The 24,889-nt window shown below is 40.8% G+C and overlaps 1 protein-coding gene across 1 annotated transcript in view; it reads left to right on the top strand.

The window, feature by feature from the left end:
* OTOGL (otogelin-like) overlaps nt 1–24,889 on the top strand; it is a 158,229-nt gene that overhangs the window by 125,765 nt on the left and 7,575 nt on the right. The window contains exons 48-56 of the mRNA XM_015407445.1: nt 3,575–3,676; nt 7,694–7,798; nt 8,081–8,121; nt 9,230–9,293; nt 10,152–10,330; nt 10,897–11,001; nt 13,853–13,972; nt 17,187–17,232; nt 21,832–21,911. Coding sequence (XP_015262931.1) covers nt 3,575–3,676; nt 7,694–7,798; nt 8,081–8,121; nt 9,230–9,293; nt 10,152–10,330; nt 10,897–11,001; nt 13,853–13,972; nt 17,187–17,232; nt 21,832–21,911 — 842 coding nt within the window. The remainder of the gene's footprint in view (nt 1–3,574; nt 3,677–7,693; nt 7,799–8,080; nt 8,122–9,229; nt 9,294–10,151; nt 10,331–10,896; nt 11,002–13,852; nt 13,973–17,186; nt 17,233–21,831; nt 21,912–24,889) is intronic.

Here is a 24,889-nt window from a genome sequence, read left to right on the forward strand (position 1 = left end):
AAAAGCATGCACAGACAACACACGTACCTCCTCTGTCTGCTCCAGGTGATGTTGGTAGTCATATGGGGGGATGCATTCAGGAGATCTGGCATGGCTCCCACTTTGTCCTCCTCTTCCAGTTGGTGATGACAATGCTGGGGTGGAGAAAGCATCAGTGGGCCCCACAGCAGAGCCTGGGAACAATGTCAGGCTCATCCGCAGCAGCAGAGATTGTGAGGGGTGGAAGAAGCCATGGTGGGCCCAGTGATGGCACTTGGAAGTGTGCTGGGCCCAGTAGGAGCAGCAGCAGTGGCTGTGAGCCACAGCAGCTCTAGCAATGGCACCAGTGATGGGGGGAAGTTGTGGCAGGTCTGGTGGTGGACACCAGGAGATGTACTAGGCCTGGTGGCAGTGCTGGCAGTGTGGGGGGGGGAGACGCTGTAGCGGGTCTATCAGTGATGGCCATGAGCAATGCTGGGCATGGTGGCAATGGTGTGAGGGGGGAGCCATGGTGGCCCCAGCTGTGATGAGGGTGGGGGAGAGAAAGAAGTTAAGAGAAGGAAAGGGATCCCCATGAGTATTGCAGGTCCCCACTTGTATAGATAGATATGTGACAAAAAACGTTACAGTCCTTGGAATCTGATATATATATAAAAGCCCTAACGCATTGGCACTTTCCAGCTCTCCCATTGTTTGTGCTGTGCAATCAGCTATTGGCCCATCAATTGCCACTCAAGAGTACTCACATGCCATTGGCTGGGTGCTGGATCCGCTCCTCTTTCCCACCCACTGCCACCTCAGCCACTGTGCCCTGTCAGAATAAATTGCCAAAATGGCTGTCTCTCCTGACGAAGACACTTCTACATCTGGCTGGCTACTGAAACTACTGTTCCCTGTTCAGGAAGAGGCTTCTACAGCTGCTGCTTCTTCTGCTGGGCTCCTCCAAGGCTGGCTGGCTACTGAGGTGAGCCAGCGGCCATCAAATCATTCCCTTCTACTGCTGTTGGGCTAATTTTCCCCTCAGTGGCTGTTGCTTGGAAACCAAGCTTGGTCCTGTCAATAAAAAGGTGGGGGGAGGAGACCCTTTCCAGGCCTACTTTGGCCTTTGTGGGGAACTCATTGAAGCCAGTCCTGACTACGGTTGACAGCTCCAGGTTGGGAAATTCCTGGAGATTTTGTGGTGGAATTAACAGAAGCCAGAGTCTGGGGAGGGGAGAGGCCTCAGCTGAATAAAATGCCATAGAGTCCACCCTCCAAAGCAGTTATTTTCTCCAGGGGGACAGAGATCTGTTGTCTGGAGTTCAGCTGTGATACTGGGTGATCTTCAGGCTCCACCTGGAGGTTGGCTACACTAGGCCTAGCAGCGCCCTCTGGATGACTCGATGACACCTGACTGGCATGACTTTATGAGGCCTGGCTGCTTGCTTCTGTTCACCAGCAGCAGCCTCCCTAGGATAGTCAGTGTGGCATAGCAGTTAACGCTTCAGAGCAGGGTCTGCCAGACCCAGGTTATTGCTTTGGAAGCTGAGTGGGTGATTTTGGACCAGTCACAGACTTTCAGCTAACCTACCTCACAGGGTTGTTATACAGTTCAATAGCGGGAGAGGAGAATGATGTAAGCTGTTTTGGTCCCCACTGTGGAGAAAGACTGAACTTTTCCTCCTGGGGAACCATTGTTGCAAATCTCCAGGTGAGTACTGGAGATCACTCAGAATTACAACCGCTCTCCAGATGGCAGAGATCAGTTTCCCTGGAGAAAATGGTGGACTCTGTGTGATTATACCCTGCTGAGGTGGTGCAGGGTCTGCCAGACCCAAGTTCTTGCTGTGGAAGTTAATTGAGTGATTTCAGACCAGTCACAGACTTTCAGCCTAACCTACCTCACAGGGTTGTTGTGCAGATCAAAAGGGGGAGAAGGGAATGATGTGAGCTGCTTTGATCCCCACTGTGGAGAAAGACCGTCCATTTCCTAGGTAGAGGCTGCAGGGAGGAATTGGAAACCTAAGGTCAGAGGGGCAGTTAACGGTAGGTTGATGCTTGGCTGGGAAGGAGATAGGGTTGCCAACTCCAGGTTGGGAAATTCCTGGAGATTTGAGGGGTGGAGTCTGTAGAGGGTGGGGTTTGAGGAGGGGTGGGACCTCAGACAGGTACAATGCCGTAGATTCCACCCTCCAAACCAGCCATTTCCTTCTGGGGAACCATTGCTGCCAATCTCCAGGTGAGCAGAATAATCTGTCATGCTGTACAAATCATACTTGAGACTACTGTCTTCTTATACAGTTCTACTTACAACCAAAATAAATACATAACAGTTTTGCCACCATGCATAAATGACAACTGCACCAGTTGTATAGTGACCTAATAGTCCTTGAAAGTACAAGTCTCTCTTCAGATTGATGCGGTCACCAGCTCATGGTGCAGAGAAGAGTTTCCAGAAGAAAGCATGCTGTAGATGGCATGAGCGCAAGACTAGCTGTAGTGCAAACCAAAGACTAGCTGTAGTGATGGAGCTCAACCCAGTGATGTAGTGAGTACATGTTTAGATAATCCATCCAAAAGAAAATAAGAACCATATAACCATCTATAGTTAATGGAAGATTATAGACAAAGGTTAAATTAGTAGAAAATAAGATTTATGTACCTATATCCTTGCAAACTATTATATACATAAGGTGGAAAAGTGACATAGTTTTAGATTATGTATGAGGTAGATTAATAAAAAATGATATGTGTTAATGTACCCATTTTATGTTTGTTTGTCTTGAAAATTTTAAAAAAAATTGTAAAAAAGAAAAGAAAAAAGAGAGTGAATTCCTCTTCTCTCCCAATGCTTCAGATAGCAACCCAAATGCATAGATTTGCCAACCTCCAGGTAGCACCTGGAGATTTCCTGCTATCACAATTGATCTCCAGATGCTCCAGATCAGTTCCCCTGGAGAAAATGGCTGCTTTGGAGGATGGATTCTGTGGCATTATATCTTGCTGACATCCCTCCCCTCCACAAACCCTACCTTCAAAAGGCTACACCCACAAAATCTCCAGGTATTTCCCAACTCAGAGCTGGCAGCCCTAGTAACCCAAGTACCTAGAGCCCTTCTGACAGAGGCCCTGATCTCATGCCAGGCAGAGTTTGAGATGCAAGAACCCTGCTGGATCAGATGAGTGTTCCATCTAGTCCAGCATCCTGTATTACACAGCAGACAGCCAGTTGCCCTGGAGGAAAACAAACAAGACACAGAGGCCAAGGCCTTCCCCCTGATGCCTCCTAGCATGAGGTTTCAGAGGTTTACTGAATATGAAGGCTCTCTTTACTCACCACGGCTTGTAGCCATTGATGAACCTCTCCTCCATGAATTTGTCTTAACACCCTTTCAAAAAGCCATCTATGCTCATGGCCACCACAACCTTCATTGGCAGTGTATTCCACAATTTATTACTCATTGAGTAAAGAAATTGTTGTTGGGGTGGGGAATAAATAGCACTTCTTAGTGCACAGAGTTAGTTTTGCATTTTGTTAATATAAACTCAAATACAGAAAAACAAGAAACCAATTTAATGAACTTTAACCTTATGTTTGATCTATTTTTTCTTGCAGTTTGTGAATCCTGTATAGAACCTATTCCATTATGTAATGAAGGAGAAATTCTTACTGTAGATCTCAGCACTACACAGTACTGTTGCCCTCATTATCATTGTGGTAAGTTCTACATGTAGATATATATCTTAAATTGAATTGTAACGATTGATGTTTTACCATTCAGTAACTATTGTCATTGACATGAGATAAGATCAGCATGGGTCCTGGTTATGTTAAATTTTCTTTACTCATGTTCTGAATGCACATATTGAAAAGTAGTTGGGAAATAATCACGGATGTATGTTTTTCTCTGTTAAGCATGGTCAGATGATTCCATATGCTTTGGAATCAAATGATCATTTATACACTGATCATCATCAGTTCAGTTTTATAGTCTTTCCACCAAGGAACTCTCAAAGCCTCTCAACAACCATGTGAAATAGACTAGGCTAAGCAACAGTGACGTCTCCAAAACCACTCAGTGAAATACATATCTAAGGAGGGATTTGATCGTAGTTTTCCAGTATTCCCATTCAGCACTCTAGCAACTCCACCACATTCCCTATGCGCTCTTTCAGAACGAGATTTAAAAAACCGACATTGGAAGTAGTCCTGTTATTAACCATGGCTGCGTTCAGATGGGCACTTCAATCCACTGTTGCCCCACCTCTAATTGAGCCAGATTATTTTGTGACAAAGAATCCTGACCAGACTCAGCCCTTTTAGCATGTTTCAAAGTGCTTTTATGTGATCAGACGGCAGCAGGCAGAGAGTCAGCCTGTCGGCCATTTTTTTAAAAAAGTTTGTCCTTGGAGCATGCCCACAAGCACTGATCAGCCTGCTGAGATATGTAGTTCATGGAGCTGTTGGCCATTTTTAAAAAACGTTTGCCTTCAGAGCATGCACACAAGGCTTGCTGAGACTGCTGGGATATGGAGTTCACTGCCATCTTCCCTCTAATTTTTTCAATTTACCCCTTCACCAAAGGACAGAAAAAAGCTGTCTTTCTTTGAGAGTTTTTTAAAAGAAAACAGTTTTGGGCAGCCCCTGTGGGGGAGGGGGGATTTGTATATGCAGTTATGCGCTCCTTGCTAACTAGTAAAACAAAATGACGGCTGGAAAACAAGAGACCAGTCAGATCTACCTGATAGCTTGGGTGCACAACAGAACAATCAGACAGCAGGAAATCTGTTTTTGAACCAGCTCAGGTATCAAAGAAATACACAGCAAAGGGGAAATAGGACTCAGATGATTGCAGCACGACAGACAGATGTTGCTGTCTGATCATGCACTTTAAATCCGTAAGGGAACAGCAACAGCAATGGATGAAACTGCCTGTTATGTACTGGTGGAGCTTGGTGGAGCAAAGCTCCAAAAGCCTTCAAGACTATTGGTTATGTTACTGGTAACGGACAATCATATTTGTTTACTATAACCCAATAGCTGCACTGTCATTAGTTACATTATACATAGTTCATGCAAATGAAGGATTCTGGCTTCCTGCTTGGTATTGGTTGTTGTTTAACGTAGGTGTGGTTTTTAAAAGTATAAATTGGCTTCTGTTGAGCCTGGTTCTTTAGTTTGGAAGTTCAATAAAGAAGCATGTTGTTATGAAAAAAGCTGCCTCATCTCAATACTTAATACTGCCCGTGACAAAGCTCCAGAGAACTCAACTAGTTCTGCACCCAAGTGAGCTTTTGTTTCTGAAATAGAAGCCTCCCAGGCCATATAAAAAATGCTTTGAGAATTTAAGGGTCTTTCAGTTAATGATCATAAGCAACTATCATAATATAATACTGAAAAGATCCAGCCAGCTTTCCTTTTTTTTCCAATTTATATTTTTTATTGAAGTCAAAATGTTGCATAAAAATAATAATAGCATGTAAATACACTTCAAGTTTAACATGAGATATAGAGTAAGAGCAGTAGTGTAATTTTTACATCAATACATTATCCAGCCAGCTTTTCTGCTGGTGAAAAACGAAGGATACATCAACTTCAACCAGCCCAAAAGACCAAGCTGCAACTAATGAGATTTGCATGTACAAAAGCCATTTGATATGGTGCTATAGTATGGAAAGTAAATGGGTGACATTGAGTGAAAAAGCTGCCTGGATCCCACTCTGCATGTCTCACTGATTTACCTAAGGAACTATGGTATTCAAAGCAAAACGCCAAAGTGATAATAAACGGAGACACAACACAAAATATTCAAATTCAAAAAGGCACAAGACAAGGGTGTCCTCTGTCACCTCTACTCTTTATTTTTACGTTAGAAACATTAACAGACCTGATAAGAGATAATGATAGAATAAAAGGATTAAAAATACAAAAAGAAGTTTATAAGTTGCAGACATTTGCAGACGATTTGGCGTTTGTGGTCGAAGATCCAGTTGACTCTATACCAGTGTTGATGGAAGTAATCGAGAAATATGGAGAGGTGGCAGGGCTAAAAATAAATTATAACAAAACAAATATGTTAACTAAAAACTGTACAACGCATCAGATCGAACAGATAGAAAAGGTGTCTCATATGAAAACTGTTACTAAAGTTAAATACCTAGGAATAATTATATCTAAAAGAAATAATGCATTGATCGAAGATAACTACGTCAAGCTATTAACAGAAATAACAAAAGACTTAAAAAGGGAAAATCTCCAAATATCCTTTATGGGAAAAATAGCAGTATTAAAAATGAATATTCTCCCGAGAGTTTTGTTTCTGGCACAAAATATCCCGATTTTGAAAAGTGCGAAAATATTCAATGAACTGGACAAAATATGTAGAAAATTCATATGGGCAAATAAGACCCCATGGATAAAATGGAAGGTTCTACAAGACAGAAAAGAAAAAGGGGGTCTTAATCTCCCAAACTGGAAGCTTTATTATTCCGCGGCTGTAATGATTTGGATAAAAGAATGGATTACTCTAGAAAATAAGAGACTGTTGACGTTAGAAGGGTTCGATTTGGACATGGGATGGCACGCATATATCGGCTATGATAAAGATAAAATTCATAGAAAGTTCAACCAACATACAATTAGAGGTGCATTAAATAAAATCTGGCAGGAGATCAAAGACAAATATTACCATAAAACTCCTAGATGGCTTTCCCCTTTAGAAGCCTTTATAAAGCCCTCCTTAACGAAAAATACAGAGCTCCTAACTTATGAATCATTACTAGATACAAGTGGTAAAATAAAAACACAAGAAGCACTTGAGAAACAAGGTGTATAACTATCCTGGTGGGAAAATATGCAATTAAGAACATATTTTGAGAAGGATGAAAAGAAAGGAATTGAAAGAAATGAGTTAGATAAATTATGGTTATCGACAAATGATAAATTAATTCAAAAATTGTATAATATATTCTTAACCAATTTTGAACTAGATGAAGAAATTAAGTGCACAATGATTATTTGGATGCAGGATTTAGGCTATATTATAGAAGACTGGTCCAAAATTTGGATAGCAAAATTTGCAAAACAGTTAAGAGCGATTCCATATAAGGAAAATGTATTTAAAATGTTTCACCGGTGGCACTGGTCCCTGGATAGGATAGCCAAATGTTACCCTAATGCATCTAAAAACTGCTGGAAATGTAAAAAGAATGTGGGCACCTTCTACCATATGTGGTGGAGGTGCGCCAAGTCCCAACAGTATTGGCAGAAGGTACATAAGATGTTAGTAGATATGTTGGGGGTAGAAATTCCTTTTAGACCAGAATTGTTTTTGTTGAATGTAATGCCAGATAAATTGAAGAATGAAGAAAAATATGTTATAGGATTTATTATCACAGCAGCACGTATTTTTTTTGCCAAAAACTGGAAAGTTGAGAGGATACCATCGCAAAGAGAACTGATCAATAAAGTACAAGAAGTAGTTGAAATAGATAAACTGACTATAACCTTAGAGAACAAGGATATAGAGCTATTTAACAACAGATGGAGAAGGTTTTATAAATGGATGAGTGAAAATAAGAGATGAACTGAGATTTTGATGACTCTGTAAAGATATTAAGAAATGTAGTCTGTATGCATGATGTAATGCATAAGAAAATTGAAATAAATATAATTGGGAAAAAAAGGAACTATGGTCATAACTTTTTCCCATTTAAATAATTTCCATTCCTCTAGTTTGTGATGAGAACCTCTGTCCATTACCATTCATGAATTGCTCTGCTGACATGAAACTTCTGAAGAAAAAAGTTCCTGGGCAGTGCTGTCCAGCTTGGCAGTGTGGTAAGTCTAATGATGCTTTGTTTATTTATTTGTTTGTCTATAATCCTGCCTTTCTTCCACGATGGTACTCAAGGCAGTATACAAGGAGGGACCTGCAAGGTCTCCTATTGAGGTACTGACCAGGACCAGACCTATTTAGCTGCAGCAAGATGGCTGCATGATGTGCTTCCAACCCTTGGATCTTCCACTCATACTTTGGCTTGTGTCCTAATTACTGCCAAATTATGGTCCTTTGTTCTCCACTGATATTGTCATGTTACTCCCCCCCCCTTTTTCCCCCAGAATGCAATTGTGAAAACGCTACTGTGCCAGCTTGTAAAGTGGTAAGAAATTTTATTGGATATAATTTAGTCATAGTTTTAAATTCATTAATATACAGATTACTTGTATATTCATGATTATTATATATAACAGTAGTATAGAGGACAAATTTAAAAAGTAGAAGATGAGCATGTGTTAGCAAATGAGCTCTAGTAAATTTTGATAGAACTAGATTAGAAAGTATGGGGTTGGATCCAGTAGAAAAGTTCTTAGGTGGAACTGGCAGGAGGGTCTTTCTTTGCCCTCCCGTAATAACCTGCTTTTTCATCTGAAAATCCTCTTGGTGGGTTAGTAGAGCCTTCGACAACAAAATGCACAATAGTACAGGATGGAGTAGTGGTTAAGACGCTGAACTGCAGGCTGTGGAAGGTCAGTAGTTTAGCAGTTCGAGACCCGGGTGCCGCATGATGGAGTGAGCTCCCATCTCTAGTTCCAGCTCCTGCCAACCTAGCAGTTCGAAAGCAAGAAATTGCAAGTAGATGAATAGGTACCACTTCGGTGGGAAGATAACAGCGTTCCGTGCGCCTTGCTGCCTTGCCGGCCACATGACCACGGAAACGTCTTCGGACAGCACTGGCTTTTCGGCTTTGAAATGGAGATGAGCACCGCAACCCTAGAGTTGGATTCGACTGGCTTTCGAGCAAGGGAACCTTTACCTTTACCTTTTACCTTTCCCTCCTCCACTGACCAGTGGAAACAAACAGTTGTACAAGAATTTCCACAGTGCTGTAGTAGAAGTTCTTATTGTTCCGTTTGTGCAAGAGATAGTGAAAGGTGCACCCCATCATAAACAAGAGTAAGTATATATTTGGATTTAGTTTCACTGTCCTTGCACAGTGTTCTAGCATTATGGGTAAAACAGTAGTCCTTCAACATACAGGACATCTCATGATACAACCCAGTTATAGGTCCCCAAATAACCCAACTGGTAATTGGCATGAAAGGGAGAAAAACCTCTTCACTGAGTTTAAAAGCATGAGTGCTCTGGTATAGTGGGATGTATGTCAGTTGTCATAAAAGTTTTTACTTTCTTACAGATGACATGCCATTTTGTAGTATTTGTCAGATTGGACACATATGACACTGAAATATTTGTTTTTAATATCACAGGGAGAAGTTCAGAGAATAGATTATAATATTTCGAGTACATGTGGATGCACACAGTACACATGTGGTATTTCTTTTCTTTTCAATTATACATATTTGTGTTCTTTTCATATATTGTACTTTTAAAATGTTGTTCTTGGTTTGCAGAGGAGCAAGATGAGGGTTTCTAGGCAATGTTGCAGTTCTTGAGTAGCAGAAAGTTTCTCAAGCTTATTGTTATAGACTATGCCAACTGCCTGTATAACTCATATTGTTTGCAGTGTAGATCCCGTATGTTCCAAAGGTTGGGGGGTACATTGAGGAAAAAAATTAAGTATCTGATGAAAATGGTATACAGTTATTGCATATAAAATACTAGAAGGATTGAGGAGTGGAAGGAGGCCGGGGGAACCTGTTATCATAAGATAATTTTGCTGTATAAATACAGTTGCTTGGCTCCTACAATTATGAGATTGGAAGGAGTATTAGCAATAGAAAGTTTCCCCAGTACCCCCTCCCATACACATTTCTCTGCTGAGGGATGGGGGACCTTACTGAACAAAGTGCCACACAGCAATGGAGACTGCAGTAAGGAACGGTGGGGCTGGGCAAAATTACACTCTCTTGCTTTTGTGTGTGTGGCGCAATATTGACTCAAGGCTTATTGTATTCATGCAAGAGAAAGGAAGAATGACTTGCTTATTTCCTACACTACAGCAAAGTGACACTTTGCTTCTGAGGGTCTCCCAACCCTCAGCAGAGGTTTTTTGGAGTCTGCTGCAGAAGATGTTGAGAGAAGGGGGAGGTCGGGAAGATCCTGCTGTGTGAATTTGGTACAGACATAGGCTCCAGCCCACAGAGCTTCTATCCGTTTATATTTTGTTTCATTTGTAACATTTCTATTTGCAGCATTTTGACACTATTCTGCTTGCTTATTTTTCATTAGAAAAGGATAATGTCTGTGTATTCCAAGAAGTAACAGTTCTGAATCCGGGTCAGTCTATGATTCAATATCTGGATGGAGATCTTTGTTACACAGTAAAATGTTCTCTGGACAGAGATCCCAGGACAGGATTTCATGCCATGGATCTGACAGTAATCAACTGTTCCCAAAAATGTGAAGCTGTAAGTATTTCCAAAACGTAGGGATAGAGTTGTTTGTGTATATAATACAGGATGAAGTTTGTTCTAAAATCCACTCAGAAAACTGTAGGCAAACTAGAGAACAGACGCTGTATTTTATTTCATAGATCGCTAAATAGGTATTAGAGAACAGAGTCAAGGATTTACAATAAAACTCTGTAAAAATTATGTGAATCTGTATAACATTTTGACATTGACATATATATCTGGAAAATGTAGCCGCAAAACTGATTTGGATCAATGCACTCATTCTGTGTCATTAGTTCTGTAGCTGCCATTTTCCATTGTGGCTGACGTTAATGTAGATAAGCTGTAATTCCCTGGGGAGCTTTGACTCTCAAAAGCTTATACCCTGAAAATCTTGGCAGTCTCTTGAGTGGCTACTGGACTCAATCCTAATTGTGCCAAGGAATCACACAGAAAATCACATTATTAATATTTTTGTATCAGAACCTTTGAATGCAAATTCAGCACTGGATTATAATTAGTATTTGGAAAAAAGTATGCATTTGGAAAAAATGAACAATACATTTGTCTCTTTTTAATAGCATCAAGTATACGTTCCTTCACTGAGTCAGCACTCTTGCTGTGGGTCCTGCATTAATGTGTCATGTACTTTCTACAGTGAGGATGGAACCCTAGTCATATATGAGGTAAGTCCCTCTGGAAAAGCTGTAGAAAATAATATTCTGACTACATAATCCTCATGGTATAGAATTCTGTACGTTATTTTTCATATTTCTACTCTACTCTTGGTTCAAACATGAGACTGCCATCATGGGAGTCACACTGAACTTCAAAGTACTTGTATACAAACTGACATTATCACAATCAAGCCATTAATTTGAATGACCTCCTTGTCCATTTTTCATTCAGAGAGATGTTCAGAGGTGGTTTGCTATTGCCTGCCTCCACAACATGACCCTGATATTCCTTGGAGGTCTCCCATTCAAATACTTAACAGGGCCAACCCTATTTAGCTTCCGAGATCTGATCAGGCTAGCCTGGACTATCCAGGTCAAGATGAGGGAATGTGAAACATAACAAAAAAAAAAGACAGCCAAATCTACCTGGGAAGGGAATTCCAGAGTTTTGGCACCCCCTGTCTAACCTCAGATGGCAGGGGCACCCAAAGCAGGACCTCTGAGGATGAGCAAAGTGGTTGGGTTCATATGGAAGTAGGCAGTCCTTAATAGGGATGGGATGAGCATGAACTGGGAAAATGCAGTGCAGTTTGTGGCTGAATCACGAACCAAACCCTGAATCGAACTGAGAGGCTTAGTTATGAACTGAACTGGTTTGTGTGACTTGTGGCTCTGCAAACCCTGTTGAAAGGGACCATGGTCCTTTCAATGGGGTTTGCATAAAGCTAAAAAAACAGGTGAGCAGCAGGGAGCAGCTTGCTCCTTGCTGCTCAGCTGTTTCAGGCTGTCTTGTGCAGTCCCTTTAAAGTTTGTGTTTTAAACTTTAAAGTTTAAAGGGACTGCAAACAGCAGGAAAAACTGCAGCCAGCAGAAAGGGGGGGGGGAGATGCCCTAGGAAGGAACTTCCCTTCCATTTTTCTCCTGGCTGTGGTGAGCTGCAGCCAGCAGAAAGGAGAGGGATCTCCTGGGAAGGTGGGGGTGAACTGCCCCCGGGTAGGCACTTCACCCCTCCCATTTAAACCCTCCTTTCTGCTTCCTGCAGCTTTTCATGGGAAGCAGAAAGTAGGGCCATTTAAACCCCTGGTTTCTGCTCCTGGCAGCTAGCCACAGGGAGCAGAAAGCTGTGGTGGTTTAAATGGCTCTGAGTCATTTATACGCTGCCTTCTGCGCCCACAAAAAGTCACGGGAAGCTGAAAGCAGGGTTTAAATGGCTCTGAGCCATTTAAACCAAACAGCCAAGTGGCTCCCAGCTCCCAGCCCATTTCTGTTTCTCTCAACTGTTTCTCTTCATGAACCATTACAAACCACCATGAATTGTGCCAGAATTTGTGGTAGTTCATCCCGGTTCTTCAGTTCACGAACTCTGATTCACAAACCCTGAACGGGCCAAAACTCATGATGAACTTTGGTTCGTCATCCGGTTCGTGCCTATCCCTTGTCCTTAAGGTATGTTGGCTCCAAGCCATATAGGGCTTTAATGATCAATACCAGCACCATGAATGGGGCCCAGAAGCAAATTGGGAACAAGTGTAAGCGGAACAAGACTAGAGTTATATGGTGTCTATTGCCTGTTCCAGTAAATGTTCTGGTCATGGCATTCTGTACAAATTGTAGCTGTTGAATACCCATACAGAAAGCATTGCAGTAGTCTACTCTAGATGCTACCAGGGTGTGCACCACAGTGGCAAGATCTTTTTTGCCCATAAAGGGTCATAGCTGACTCACTAGCCAATACAGCTACTGTACTGGAACATACATAGGGTTGTCAGGTGTCGGGGGGCAGTCTCCTGCTGCTGTACCCAATTGCCTACCACAGATCAATTTGGTGGTGGTGGGGGGGGGAACAGCAGCACCCCAAATCTATGAACCTTCTCCTTTAGGGGGAGAATTTGGTTCTCTAAAGATATGAACCAGATCATAGATAAATTCTGTATAACTTAATTCATACATTCAGCAGATGCTTTTTCAAAATGTAAACCTTTAATATGCACGTTCATTTTGCCTACAGGCAGAGGTCATTTCGGGGGGGAACGCGGGGGAACGCAGTTCCCCCGGGTGAGGTACGAGGGGGCGGGGCACACGACAAAGCCCCGCCCCCTGCTTCCGGCCGCCCCACTTTCGGCCCTCATTCAGCCAGGAGGAGGCAGGAGAAGAGGGAGGGTAAGTTGCTTCCTCCCTGCCTCTCCCCACCCCTGCCTGCCTGGGGCCAGGGAGGGTCTTCACGGGGCTTCCTTGCACTCCCGCCGGCCTTGCAGGTCCACCGCCGGGCCCCTCATGGGGCTCGGCAGTGGAGCTGCAAGGCCGGCAGTGGTGGCCGGGACCATTGGGGGCAGGGTGTGTGGCCTTATGACACATTTCCGGTGATGTCAGGGGGTGTGGCATACGCTAATGAGTTATGCTAATGAGTTCCCCTAGCTCTTTTTCTACGAAATGACCCCTGCCTACAGGTAAAAATCTTATGACCTCTGAACTTTTGTATTCTACACTTTGTATTCTACACTGAAGAAGCAGTGAAGGCCTTTATAGTCTGTTAAGAAGGATACTTCTTTTGTTTTAATTTTCTGCATGTAAATAGTGTTGAGGCTGTGTACCAGCCACTCTGCTGGGTACACTATTGTCCCCCTTCCCAACTCACAGATCTTGCCTCCACCACTGCTAGGGCACTACCAGGCTCCCGTATGAGGAACTTGTCCCTCTTGTAAACTATGAGGCTAAGTGGTACAATCAAATTGTTAAAATAGTTATTTCAGAAAACAATTATAGTAGTTAGCAGAATTCAGTGTCCATTAAATTCCACTCTGAAAATAAGTTACCAGTATTTTTAAAGAGAAAGATTTAACAATTACTTTTTATATTTTAGGAAGGAGCCACCTGGGACTCAAACTGCACTAAATATGAATGTGCAAAGACTGCTGTAGGTGCAGTAATTCTTGGATCCAGTGTTGTTTGCCCACCTTTTAATGAGACTGAGTGTACAAAGGTCTGTTTTCTAGACACGATATATAAATAATATTATATATGATTTTGAGAAACTTTTTAATTTGGGATTTTGGCATCTACTTTTAGGTGTGTAATGTGAGTATGGTTATCGTTTTGCTGACTTGCTCAAACTTGTGAAAACTTAGTCAAAATCTCTTAGACTTCATATATGTAGATATTATTAAATACCTTGAATAAGATAAAAATCTTAAACGTGCATAAATGAGATAAGGCACTGAAAAGCCAGATTTGTCTTTTTAAATGTCTACAAATACCTGTACACCCACATACTATTTGACTATTTAAAAAGTTTATTTCTGTCCACCCTCTTTCAAAACCCTGATGTGAATGGGGCCCATTTGCCCTAACATATAGGACAATTTAACATTTAATTAGTTCATTTATACCCCACCTTTCTCCTTAGGTTAGGCTAATAGTGTGTGAGTTGCCCATGGTCTCCCAGCAAGTTTCCATGGCACAGTGGGGATATGAACCTGGGTGTCCCAGATCCTAGCCCCAACCACTACACCATGCTGGCTATCAATTTATACTGAAAAGGGTACAGAAGTAAAGTATTAACACAGCTCCCCCAGCATTGAATCTCCAGTATCTCATCTATGGTCCTTACAAAAAAGAGCTAGATCCCATGTACTTGCCGGTTCACCAAAGGACCTCTTGTTCTCATAGTCTGCTCCATTCACTTTAAAAGAAGCATATCCATGTGCACATAAATGCATGGTAAGGTAGAATATATCGGTGGATCAAAATCAATGATATAGGATTCAATATAAAACTATACAAGCGCACAGTTGTCAGAATTGGTAAGGTCTCATTATTGGTCAGATTTCATCATTAAAAATGATAGGGCATTTCTTTAAATACCAACCAAGGGGCTATTATTAGATTTGTAACAAAATCGCTCTGAACTGAAGTTGTGACATACTGTTGAAGCAGCTTCTTAAGCTACTGGTTACATCCCACAGATGGGAAGAGGAAAGTCACGTATGATGTACTAAGCTCCTTGGAGGAAGAGTGGGATAAAAATACACTAGATATATAGATAGATGTGGATGCTCTTCAGATCTTTCCCTTTCTTCACTTGGTTTCTCTGACCTATGAAAAGGTATTGCCAGAGGACTCCCACAGTCAAAAGCCATATGGGTGGGGGGGACACAACATAGTGCAGTGCAGAGAGGAATTGGGTGAGCCCCCCTACTATTAATTGACTATCTATATGAAACCATCCAATGAATCGTGAAGATGTGGTTCAACCAAAATATATGCTCACACATGCACCATTTTTATGGAAGTATAAATATCTTTCAGTCCAGCTTTGCGTTAACAGGGTGAGTGCTATTGGCTTTGAACTGAGGTAAGGGCCTAACTCAGCATATAAAGCATATCACAAAATTGCTTACTAACATATAAATATACTTTGTTGAATAATTCTAATAATTTTGTTTATAATATTCAAGTTTGCTTTGGGCAGTACCTTATACCAGGCAAAGGCCAGAAGCTAAAAAACACATAATTAATCCATGTGTTCTGTGGGCTTGCGTTTCTCTCATTGCAGCTATGCAAAGCAAACCACTTTTAAGCCTTCTGCTGGGATAATGCTGTAATATGGAGGGGCCATGGCTCAGTGAAAGGGAATCTGTTTGGAGTGCCCAGGGCCTCATGCTCAATCCCCAGCACTTCCAGTTAAAAGGATCAGGAACAGGTGATGTGAAGGACCTCAGCCTAAGATCCTGGGGAGCCTAGGGTTGCCAAATCGACTTACCTCGCCGGCGGGGGACTCTGGGGTGGCTCCGCCCCCCGGGGGGAATTGGCAGCCCTAGGGGAGCCACTGCCAGTCTGAGGAGACAATACTAACCTTGATGGACTGGTGGTCTGATTCAGTATAAAACAGCTTTGAGTGTGTGTTAATAGCTTGAGGAAGGGAGTGGCAACCCAACTGCACAGAGACCTGATTCAGATAATTCTTCCCAACTTTTTGGGAGATGAAGAACAATATGAACCAACATACCATCCTCTTTGGTTGACCTCACACTAGAAATGTATCACGGGGGAAAGCTTAGACCCATTTAGCAAAATTATTGCACTATTATTGAGAAGCTTTCAAAATAGTGTTTCATATGGCACTATAGACTAAGGATTCTCAGTGTGGTGCCCTTGGGTGTCATGGTGGGTGGAGCCAGGTGGGCTTTTGGTCAGCAGTTGGAGATCTGATTGGCTGTGCTGGTTTTTTAAAAGTTGTTTTGGCAGCAGCTGCCACCACAGCACAAGGATCTTCATTATATGACTGAAGGTTAGTTATGTGTATGCAAGAAAATATTTTAAAACAATATGTTCATTTAAAAAGGCATCCTGTAAAACAGCTTCTAAAATGCCTAAAATGTTGAAAAATTACTATTAGAATTGTTCATTTTGTGATTGGCTCTGCCTCCTGTGGCAGCCATTTTGTGGTTGACTCCACCTCCTGTGGTAGCCATTTTGTAGTTCACTCACCACCCTGTGCTAGAATAGAATTCCAAAGGTGTCTCCAGGCTGAAAAAGTTTGGGGGCTTCTGGTATAGACTGGTATCCAGCTTTTAAACTTGTACTTCTTCGGAGCCATGGGTTCCATTTTAAGTGGTAGACACTGCTGTCTAATGCTACACATAATACCATGCCGAATGAGTTTTCATCAGTATTCTAGGGATAGGAAAACTGTTTTGTATTACATTTTACATCTGTATTGAGGTGTGGACTAGATTCTATTATGGTGTAAACTTATTATCAAAGCTTAGGGATGCTGCGTGCCCGCTTTGCGTCTGTGCTCTCTAACCACTTGGCCTTCCTACCCACTCTCACCTCTGGAGCCAGTGAGAACAGTTGTGGGTGGTGACAGAAATGATGTAGGGTATCTGCCAACAACATGTCTGGGTGAAAACTGGTTTCTAGAGTGCTGACTGATGTACTTACATCATGTCCAGATTTTTGCCTGGACTTGACATTAGCATGTAGCCGAACACCACTTCCTGCCCTTCCCCTGCCCTCAAAGCTCCCAGCTGTATCATGTGGTGGCCATCCCTATGAGAAACATGGGGTGGGGAAGTGCCCTGGCTGGGTTTGTCTTTTTGTCTTTTGGGCAGGGAGGCGTCTGTCATTTGCAGATATCACTATGTTTCTTTGGGCACAGTCTTTTTTGAAATATTTCCTTTTTATCTTCCTAGAATGGAGGCACTGTACAGACATATAACGATGGCTGCTGCAAGACCTGTAAGTGAAGAAAGCTGCATTCACTGCTAGTTGTATGCTAGTTTGGCTTTGGTTCTGGATAGCTGTGTGTTTTACAACTCCTTTTATGGGACATAAGGAAAGAAAAAGCATGCTGTCCCCAAATCATGTAAAAATATATAGTTAACAAAAGTCATTGATGAGTCTTACTTTATATGGCTGCTCACATGGTGATTTTTAAATCTTTTTTTCCTTCTGGAGTATAACCAAATCCCTCCAAATGCAATGCGGAGATGACTAAAAGTAATTTTGTTTTTATGGTCTTTTATTACCAGAACCATATGTGTACATACATTGAAAGAAAACGTTCAAGATATGCTGCTTCAAATTTGATTTGGAGCCTCTACTGAAAGCAATTAGTGTGACAGTTGAGTTTAGGATCTTCTGTCATGGGTTTTATAGGGATAAGGTTCTCCCCATCATTTTAAACCTAACCTTTTCGAAGAATAACAAGATATTTCAGTGAGCTAATTATTAAGAGAGAAAAGTGGCAGTTCTAAAGAAAGCAATGCTTGCACTTTTAAGAAATCATATATTTGTAATGTGGAAGTATGAGTGCATACTCATTAAATATGATTATATGGCATATTAAAGTTTTTCAGTTATTCCATTATAAAATAAATTGACTAGAATTGAAAGGTCTCCGTACTGTGAATTAGGACTCACAGGTAACACTCATAGTGAAGGATATTCCACATGTGGCCTCTTAAAAGTTCCATCCTAAGATGTGTTTCCCAGCTGCCTACACTTCTCAGAATCTTGGTAGCAAATGGGATTTGGGCCACTATAGGGTGATTTCTCACAATGAGGTACTCTAGTTATTTTAGGTGAGAAGGCTAAAAATCTATCAAACATTCTGATTCTGTCTGAACAGGCAACATATATTTCCAATCAGTCTGGATTATTCAACATTTTTACATTGTATGGAGGAATTATACTTTGTAGACAAAAAAATGTAGGTTTCTGGAAAAAAGTCTAGTTAAATAGTTAATAATATCTGAGGGAAGAACATGAATACAGTTCTATATTGTGCTGCAAAGAGTAACTCTAGAGATGCACATAGCGCAATATGCATTCACCCTTTGCTTTGAAAACATAATACAGCTTGAAGCCATGTATTTCTTTATGTGTTTACATTATTCTTTCCTACCAGTTTGGGGTCAGGGTGTCTGGTATGAAGCCTTTATAAATCATGGCAAAAAACAGAGACAGAAAGACATGAAGAAAACGACTTAATAATTTAATTAATTAAATAATGAATGGTTAAAGCTTAGTTTCTCAATTAAGCCATATTTTCTTCTAATTTAGATGAAGATTTCCTCAGTCAATGGATAGTTTTCACAGTATTCAGTAGTTTCAAGGGAAAGACACTGTTATACTTCAGAACCGTTTGCTGAGATGGCTTCTAAGAAAAACATAACCCAAATGCTCTCTTACATGCTAATAGAGAATGTTCTTGTTTTTAAAAAAACTAAAAGCATGTGCTGTATGGTAAAGCAGAAGTCAGCTACAAGTATAGCTTGCAACTCCTTGGGTTTTAATGGGCACCAATAATCTCTATTTTAAAAGGAGAATGATTAAATGCATGCTAAGCAAGTTCATATATTTAATTCTTACCTTGCCAGAGTCATAAGATGCCCATAGATATATTTTTTTTAAAAAACTCTTGTAAACATTGTAGACTTGTTATTCAGGGGAGCATTAAAGCATAGGATTACCAGTAATTTAGAACAACAGGAAGATCTCATTCCTCTTCACAAGCAAGGACAATTGCAGTTGGCAGTGTAAGAATTAATACAATGTCATTTACGTAAAATGTTATTTTATTACAAGAAACTTATGTTCCCAATAATTCTGCCAGGTTCTGGACGGGGTGTATTACCCTTTGCCATTAGCCCCGTAGTCTCTACTGATAATATTAATTGTGAACCAGGTATTATGATTTTTAATAATGTATTTTCTTTCCTTCCTTTAAAAAAAACACTTTAAAATGTTAGTATTCTTGATAGAGATGTCCATACACAGTTGTGACTTTCTGTTAATAATAGGGGTATAAATAATACTGCTGATGGTCTTCAGAGTGGCTAGTTGACATCAAGCATATATTTAGTGGTTTCTTGGAAGAAGACCAATACTTTTTAGAATCCAAGTGCTCAGACAAATAATTTTTAGAGCATTTTTTCCTTTCCTAGTTTAAGAGCACAAAGGTATCTGGTGTAATGATGCAATAGGCAGTAAGTGGCTGGTTCTTGTGAGTGGTAACTTTTGGGGGAGGGACCGACCCAGATGCTCTTCCCCATGGATGTCATGAAATGGTGGTGGAGGCAGAAGATAGTTAGGACAGATCATGCAGGTGCACAGCCAAGCATGAGTCCAGCCAAAACATAATGGAGTCCATGCATAGTACTGATCCAGATATCACCTCTGTTTTGTGACATTTACTGGTTACGACATTAGAGACTCCTCTCCATTGGTCATCACTGAGGAGAGATAACCTGTTACTTCTTGAAGCACCAACTGCCTAGCCACTGCTACCATTTCATACATTGCATTTATCCATAGAAACCAGTTCCATGTAGGCATTCAGAAATATTTCAGTTACTTTAAAACAGAATTGCCTTAATCCAGTAAGGATTATCTGTACAGAGAAACAGATTAATATATGCAAATTGCCTTATTGGATTGGTTTGTATCTACAAAAAGGTACACTCATTCTTTGTGTGTGTGTTATCTAGACCTGAGAAAGTACATGGGGTAATGTGTTCACTTAACAAAGTAAGAAAAAGGGGTTTAAAGAAGCCAAAATCTCTTCTGGTTAGTTTATATTAAAGTTTATTTTGGCAATTTAGTAGTACAAATGTGTGCTTAATATGTACCAGTAACTATGGTACTGAATGAAGGTAATGCATAGCATGCTTTCACTTGCATCTAATTCTTTGTAATATATTCTAAAAATTCATTAATAAGACTCAGTGGAATATAAGCAAAGCTGGTGCCTTACAGTTTTCTTTCTGATCTGATAAAGTAAAATGTCTTTCCTGCCCAGGGATTGCAGGGATGTGGTTTTTCAGTGAAGCAGCAGACTGTTTTAAAAGGCAATGGAGAAAAGTTATTTCGACTAGGATTGCAGTATCAGTTGTATCTTAGCTATATTTTGCATAGCACATAAATTTATGTCTGCTTCAGTCACTACATGTGAAGTTCATGCTTTTGCTTCAATTCAGTTATTTTTTGTTATATGGTTTCTATGTCTATTAGTTGTATTTATCTGTCAGATAGTGTTATAAGGTACAAATTATGCACCCTAGGTTCTAGAATAAAGTAGATTTTTGTATGTGTCTTTGCATACATTTGTTGAATTTCTACCACCAGCAATTATCGTCAGAACAAAAAACAGAAAATGAGAGAAACATTATGAGATCATGTGTCTGCTAGGTTATCTTTTTAAGTCAGGCTCTTAGCCCCACCATGTAGGCTTTAGATTAAATTGACTTAGTTTAAATGGACTCCCCCACCATATGTAGAACCTTCAGTATGAATTGAGGCCAATATAAAATGACACTTCTAGCAGTCTGTTTGCTGCAAAAGTTGTAGACAGGTCACATGAGGTAAACCTGCTTGAGTAGGCATGGGCTTCTTCACACTGAAGGTTATAGACATGGAAGTTATGCAAGTATGTGCATGCACATTTGTGCAAACACAAGGCCATATGCTGCATTCCATTGTAAAACCTAGTCATTGATGTTAAATGTGAACTGGAACTTATTAAGCTATATTCAATCCATTTAAGATTTTATTTAGTAGAATTTATTATATTTCTGAATGAATATTGAAATGTAACCTGCTTTTGTCATTAATTTTATTTAGTTCATTTATACCTTACCTTTGGTCCCCAAAGTTACTTACATCATTCTCCTCTCTTTGATTCTTGATTTTAATAATGGAATTCAATAACTGAATGTACCAACTTAAAACATTAAATATTAACTAATAATAGTAATATTTCTTGTTTTCTTTATATGTCCAGTAAATATGGGAGTATTAGCTGATTAAAACCATTTTTTTTAAAAAAAAAAAATGAACTATTTCTCCATGCCCACATAGAATAATATTGGAAAAATTGCTGCATCCCAAACTATTGCTGAACAATTTTACTAAAGAAATTGAAATAAGTACAGCTGTACTCCTGAGACTCTAATCCAAAGGTTACTTTGTAAGATGTACATTTGCAAATGGATCTCTCAAGCTCCCTACTTGTCATTTGGCCTGACAGGATATTCCTAAAAATCAACAGAACTTCTAGAACAACCTCTGAGTATAAGAAGCTATAAAGGGGGGGGGGGGGGGGGGGGGGGGGGACATCTGTACTTCTTATGCTCAGAGGTGTTCCAGAAATTCCCTTGGAAAAGCAAGATACCCGTAACATACTTGGGCATATTCCAGAGTACTGGCATGGTCCTAAAAGGATTCATAGCACATGCGTACAGTGAGTTAATTTTATTTTGAATATTATCTTTATACTTGGCAAAAAATATACGAATGAATACATGAATAAGTCAGCTTTATTTTATATTTTATCAGGCAAAAGGGATGAAAGGATCTGTCAAAAAGTCACAGTAAGAACAACTATAAGAAAACATGACTGTGTGAGTCGAAGCCCTGTAAGTACAGCTTGCTAAAGTTTTTGCATTTTCTACTCATTGTGGGCCATATAAACAAACCACCCAGTAAAAGGTGACTCATAAGTATGCTACATAATTACCTAAACAGGTCCTACTATTGCCTTGACATCTGGGACATCTCTTGTCTTAGCCGTGTTCTCTTCCTCATAAATGTGCTTACAATTTAATTGCCTCTACCATCACATGACAACAGTGCTGACCTCTTGCTCTTGGAATAACATCTGAATCCCAAGGAGTAGAACTCAATATAATTATCTTCACCTGAAAAGTGCACTGAATCATCTTGACTATCCTATTCTAAATGAAGAGTGTCATTAGAGTGTGTCTGCTTTCATAACACATGCAAGTAAAAGGTCTGTGGTCTAGGGGTTTGTCTTCAAACCAGAACTCAACATTTCCTGCTTAGTTTTGCTTTAGGTATTTCCAAACCAGAACTAAACAGGGTTTTTTGGATTGGAAATATCTGGATACAGCAGCCTCTGAGAATGGATGTGCCTTGGTACAGTCATAAAGTTAGAATAACCTTAAAAGGGATTAGTTGAAATATAATAGCTCAGTTGTGTGAGCTTTCAAACAGTGAATACTTGTTTGTACACACTAACATAGAAATAGCTGTATTAGCATTACAGTACAGCATTACAATAAGCATATTGATATACACTTGGAATACTGTTACAGAAATAAGTTTCCAGTCACAGAATAACAAATTTAAAGAACGGGATTAGGTTACAAATATCACATTTTCAAAATCCACATCCACAAACATCCAGGTTATTGCAAACTGTCAAAAGAGATTTTTATTTTTTGGTTCATAAAATGCCTGGCAGATTTGGCAGACGTGAGAAATGATTTCCAGCTGTTCTTTTCAAAACCTCAACTTTCTGCCTCTCTGGCACTGCTCAATAAGTATTTGGGTCCTGAGAATCTAGTGCATGGAGGTAATTTGGAAAGGGAGGAAACAGCACACATTCACTCAGTACTGCAAGGGGGGAGGAGGAGCTTTGGGTTTCCCCCACACACACACACTATTTTTGCCACTGCCAAAAACAGGGCAGGGGAGAAAATCGAAGCTCTTCCTCCTCCTTCCCCCACAGCAGTCCCTCACAGTGTCAAACAAATGAGTACTGTTTAATTTAAGTTCCCCCAATGTACATCTGAATGTGAGTCTGATTACACACCATGACCCACCCAACAAATATCAAATGTATCATGTATTTTAGCCCTTATTTATACCTGGCTGAAAGCAACACAAAATGTGACTGGGAATGAATGCAAAACCATGTCAAGCCAGTTCACTGAGCAGTAACAGGTATTCTCTCTTCATTCTTAGTTGCTCATATCCCAGTCCCCTGCTCCCTCTAAGCTGTGGAGTCCTGTGAGCAAAAATTCTACTTTGTGAGCTACTGGCATTAAAGTGGTGAGCGAGCAATTTGGCTGCTGTATAAATTAGCTTGCTCTGAAGCCATCCTTCCTGAGTGAAGACAAAAATATGTGAGCTGGAAGCTAAAAAGCTGTGAGCTAGCTCACACTAACTCAGTTTAGAGGGAACACTGCCATATCCCCTCCTGGCAGAACAGCCCTCTGTGTGTGTATCCAGATGCTTCTGGCAGCTCTAAAAACAAGGACCTAAGGACCTGTTCTTTCTCCAGAGCTCCAATTACTTCTTGCCTTGAAAAGCTTAAGGCTGGGAAGGTTACTTTCTTAGATCTTCAAGAAAGCAGTAGCAGCGTTCCTAGGTTTCATTCTGCCTGTGTGACTAACATTCACATGAAAGGAGATACATACATGTTTAGCATGATGAAGACAAACAAAGCTATGTTGTGATTATGAGAACAATCTAGAAAGTCCCTTACTCCTTCCATTCTATGGCAAGCCAAGATCAAACATTTTCTGATTTAGAACTAACTGTAATTTGAAATTACATCTGAATCAGACACTTCAACAAATTATGGTTTATTTCTTACCTACAAACCAGCAAAGAAGAAACTGCAATTTGTTACAGTGCCCAGGGTCACTGACGGCAAGGACTGGGGATTCAAAAATTCCTAGGGCCTAAGTCAGCTTGAGGGCCCAGTGACACTGGAATCATCCAGATGTATTTGTTTTACTTTTAGTGGAGTTCTGCATTGCAGGGAAACAGGAAAGACAGAGCAGAGCAAACAGACAGACGCTCAAACTTCCTGGATGGTGCTGTTTGCTGCCCTTTTTAAGCTTTCCGTGCCTGCAAACATTTTAAACTACAAGGTTAAGGAAAACACTTTTCTATCAAGAGTTGTTCCTAAGCCCATCAACAATCTGGTATGCCTTCATTTCTCTCCTCATCCACCATATAATTCTTCTTTGTTTGTCCCCCCCCACACATACCTCCTTCCTTCTCATCCCTTCCCTGTCTGGGGAGTTAAAACATACATAATAGTATGTTCATATTATGACTAGAAGGTGGGGGTGTCAACTTAATATTCTCCAAGAATCTATCAAACTAGTGAGAGAGTGAATCCCCCTAGGGCTTTCTCTCAAGAGGGAAATGAAGTTTTCAATCTGTATACTAAAAACTCATGAACATTTAAGCATTTGAAAAAGAATTTTGTTGAAGAGGTTCTGGAAATTAATTCCAGTGCATTCCCCCTGAAAAAAAAGCTGATTTTCCCCACTTCAGACAGACAGACACACAAACACACACTAGGCTTGCCAAGTCCCCCCGGGGGGGGCGGGGAAACCCCCGTCCCAGAGGCCCGTTACCCACCACCGGCGGATCGGGCCCCGGGGGAACCCCACCCCCAAAGCACGCGACGTGCACGTCGCCCGGAGGTGATGCAATCGCGTCGGGTGCGTTGGGGGCGGGGCCACAGTCATCTGAGGGAAAACTCTATGGTTCCCCCTCGGATGGTCGTGGCCCCGCCCCCAGCGTGCCTGGCGTAGTCACGTCACTTCCGGGTGATGTGGTTGCGGCACGCGCG

This window comes from Gekko japonicus, unplaced genomic scaffold, assembly GCF_001447785.1.
Source record: "Gekko japonicus isolate JY-2015 unplaced genomic scaffold, Gekko_japonicus_V1.1 scaffold525, whole genome shotgun sequence".
NCBI classification, from domain to species: domain Eukaryota; kingdom Metazoa; phylum Chordata; class Lepidosauria; order Squamata; family Gekkonidae; genus Gekko; species Gekko japonicus.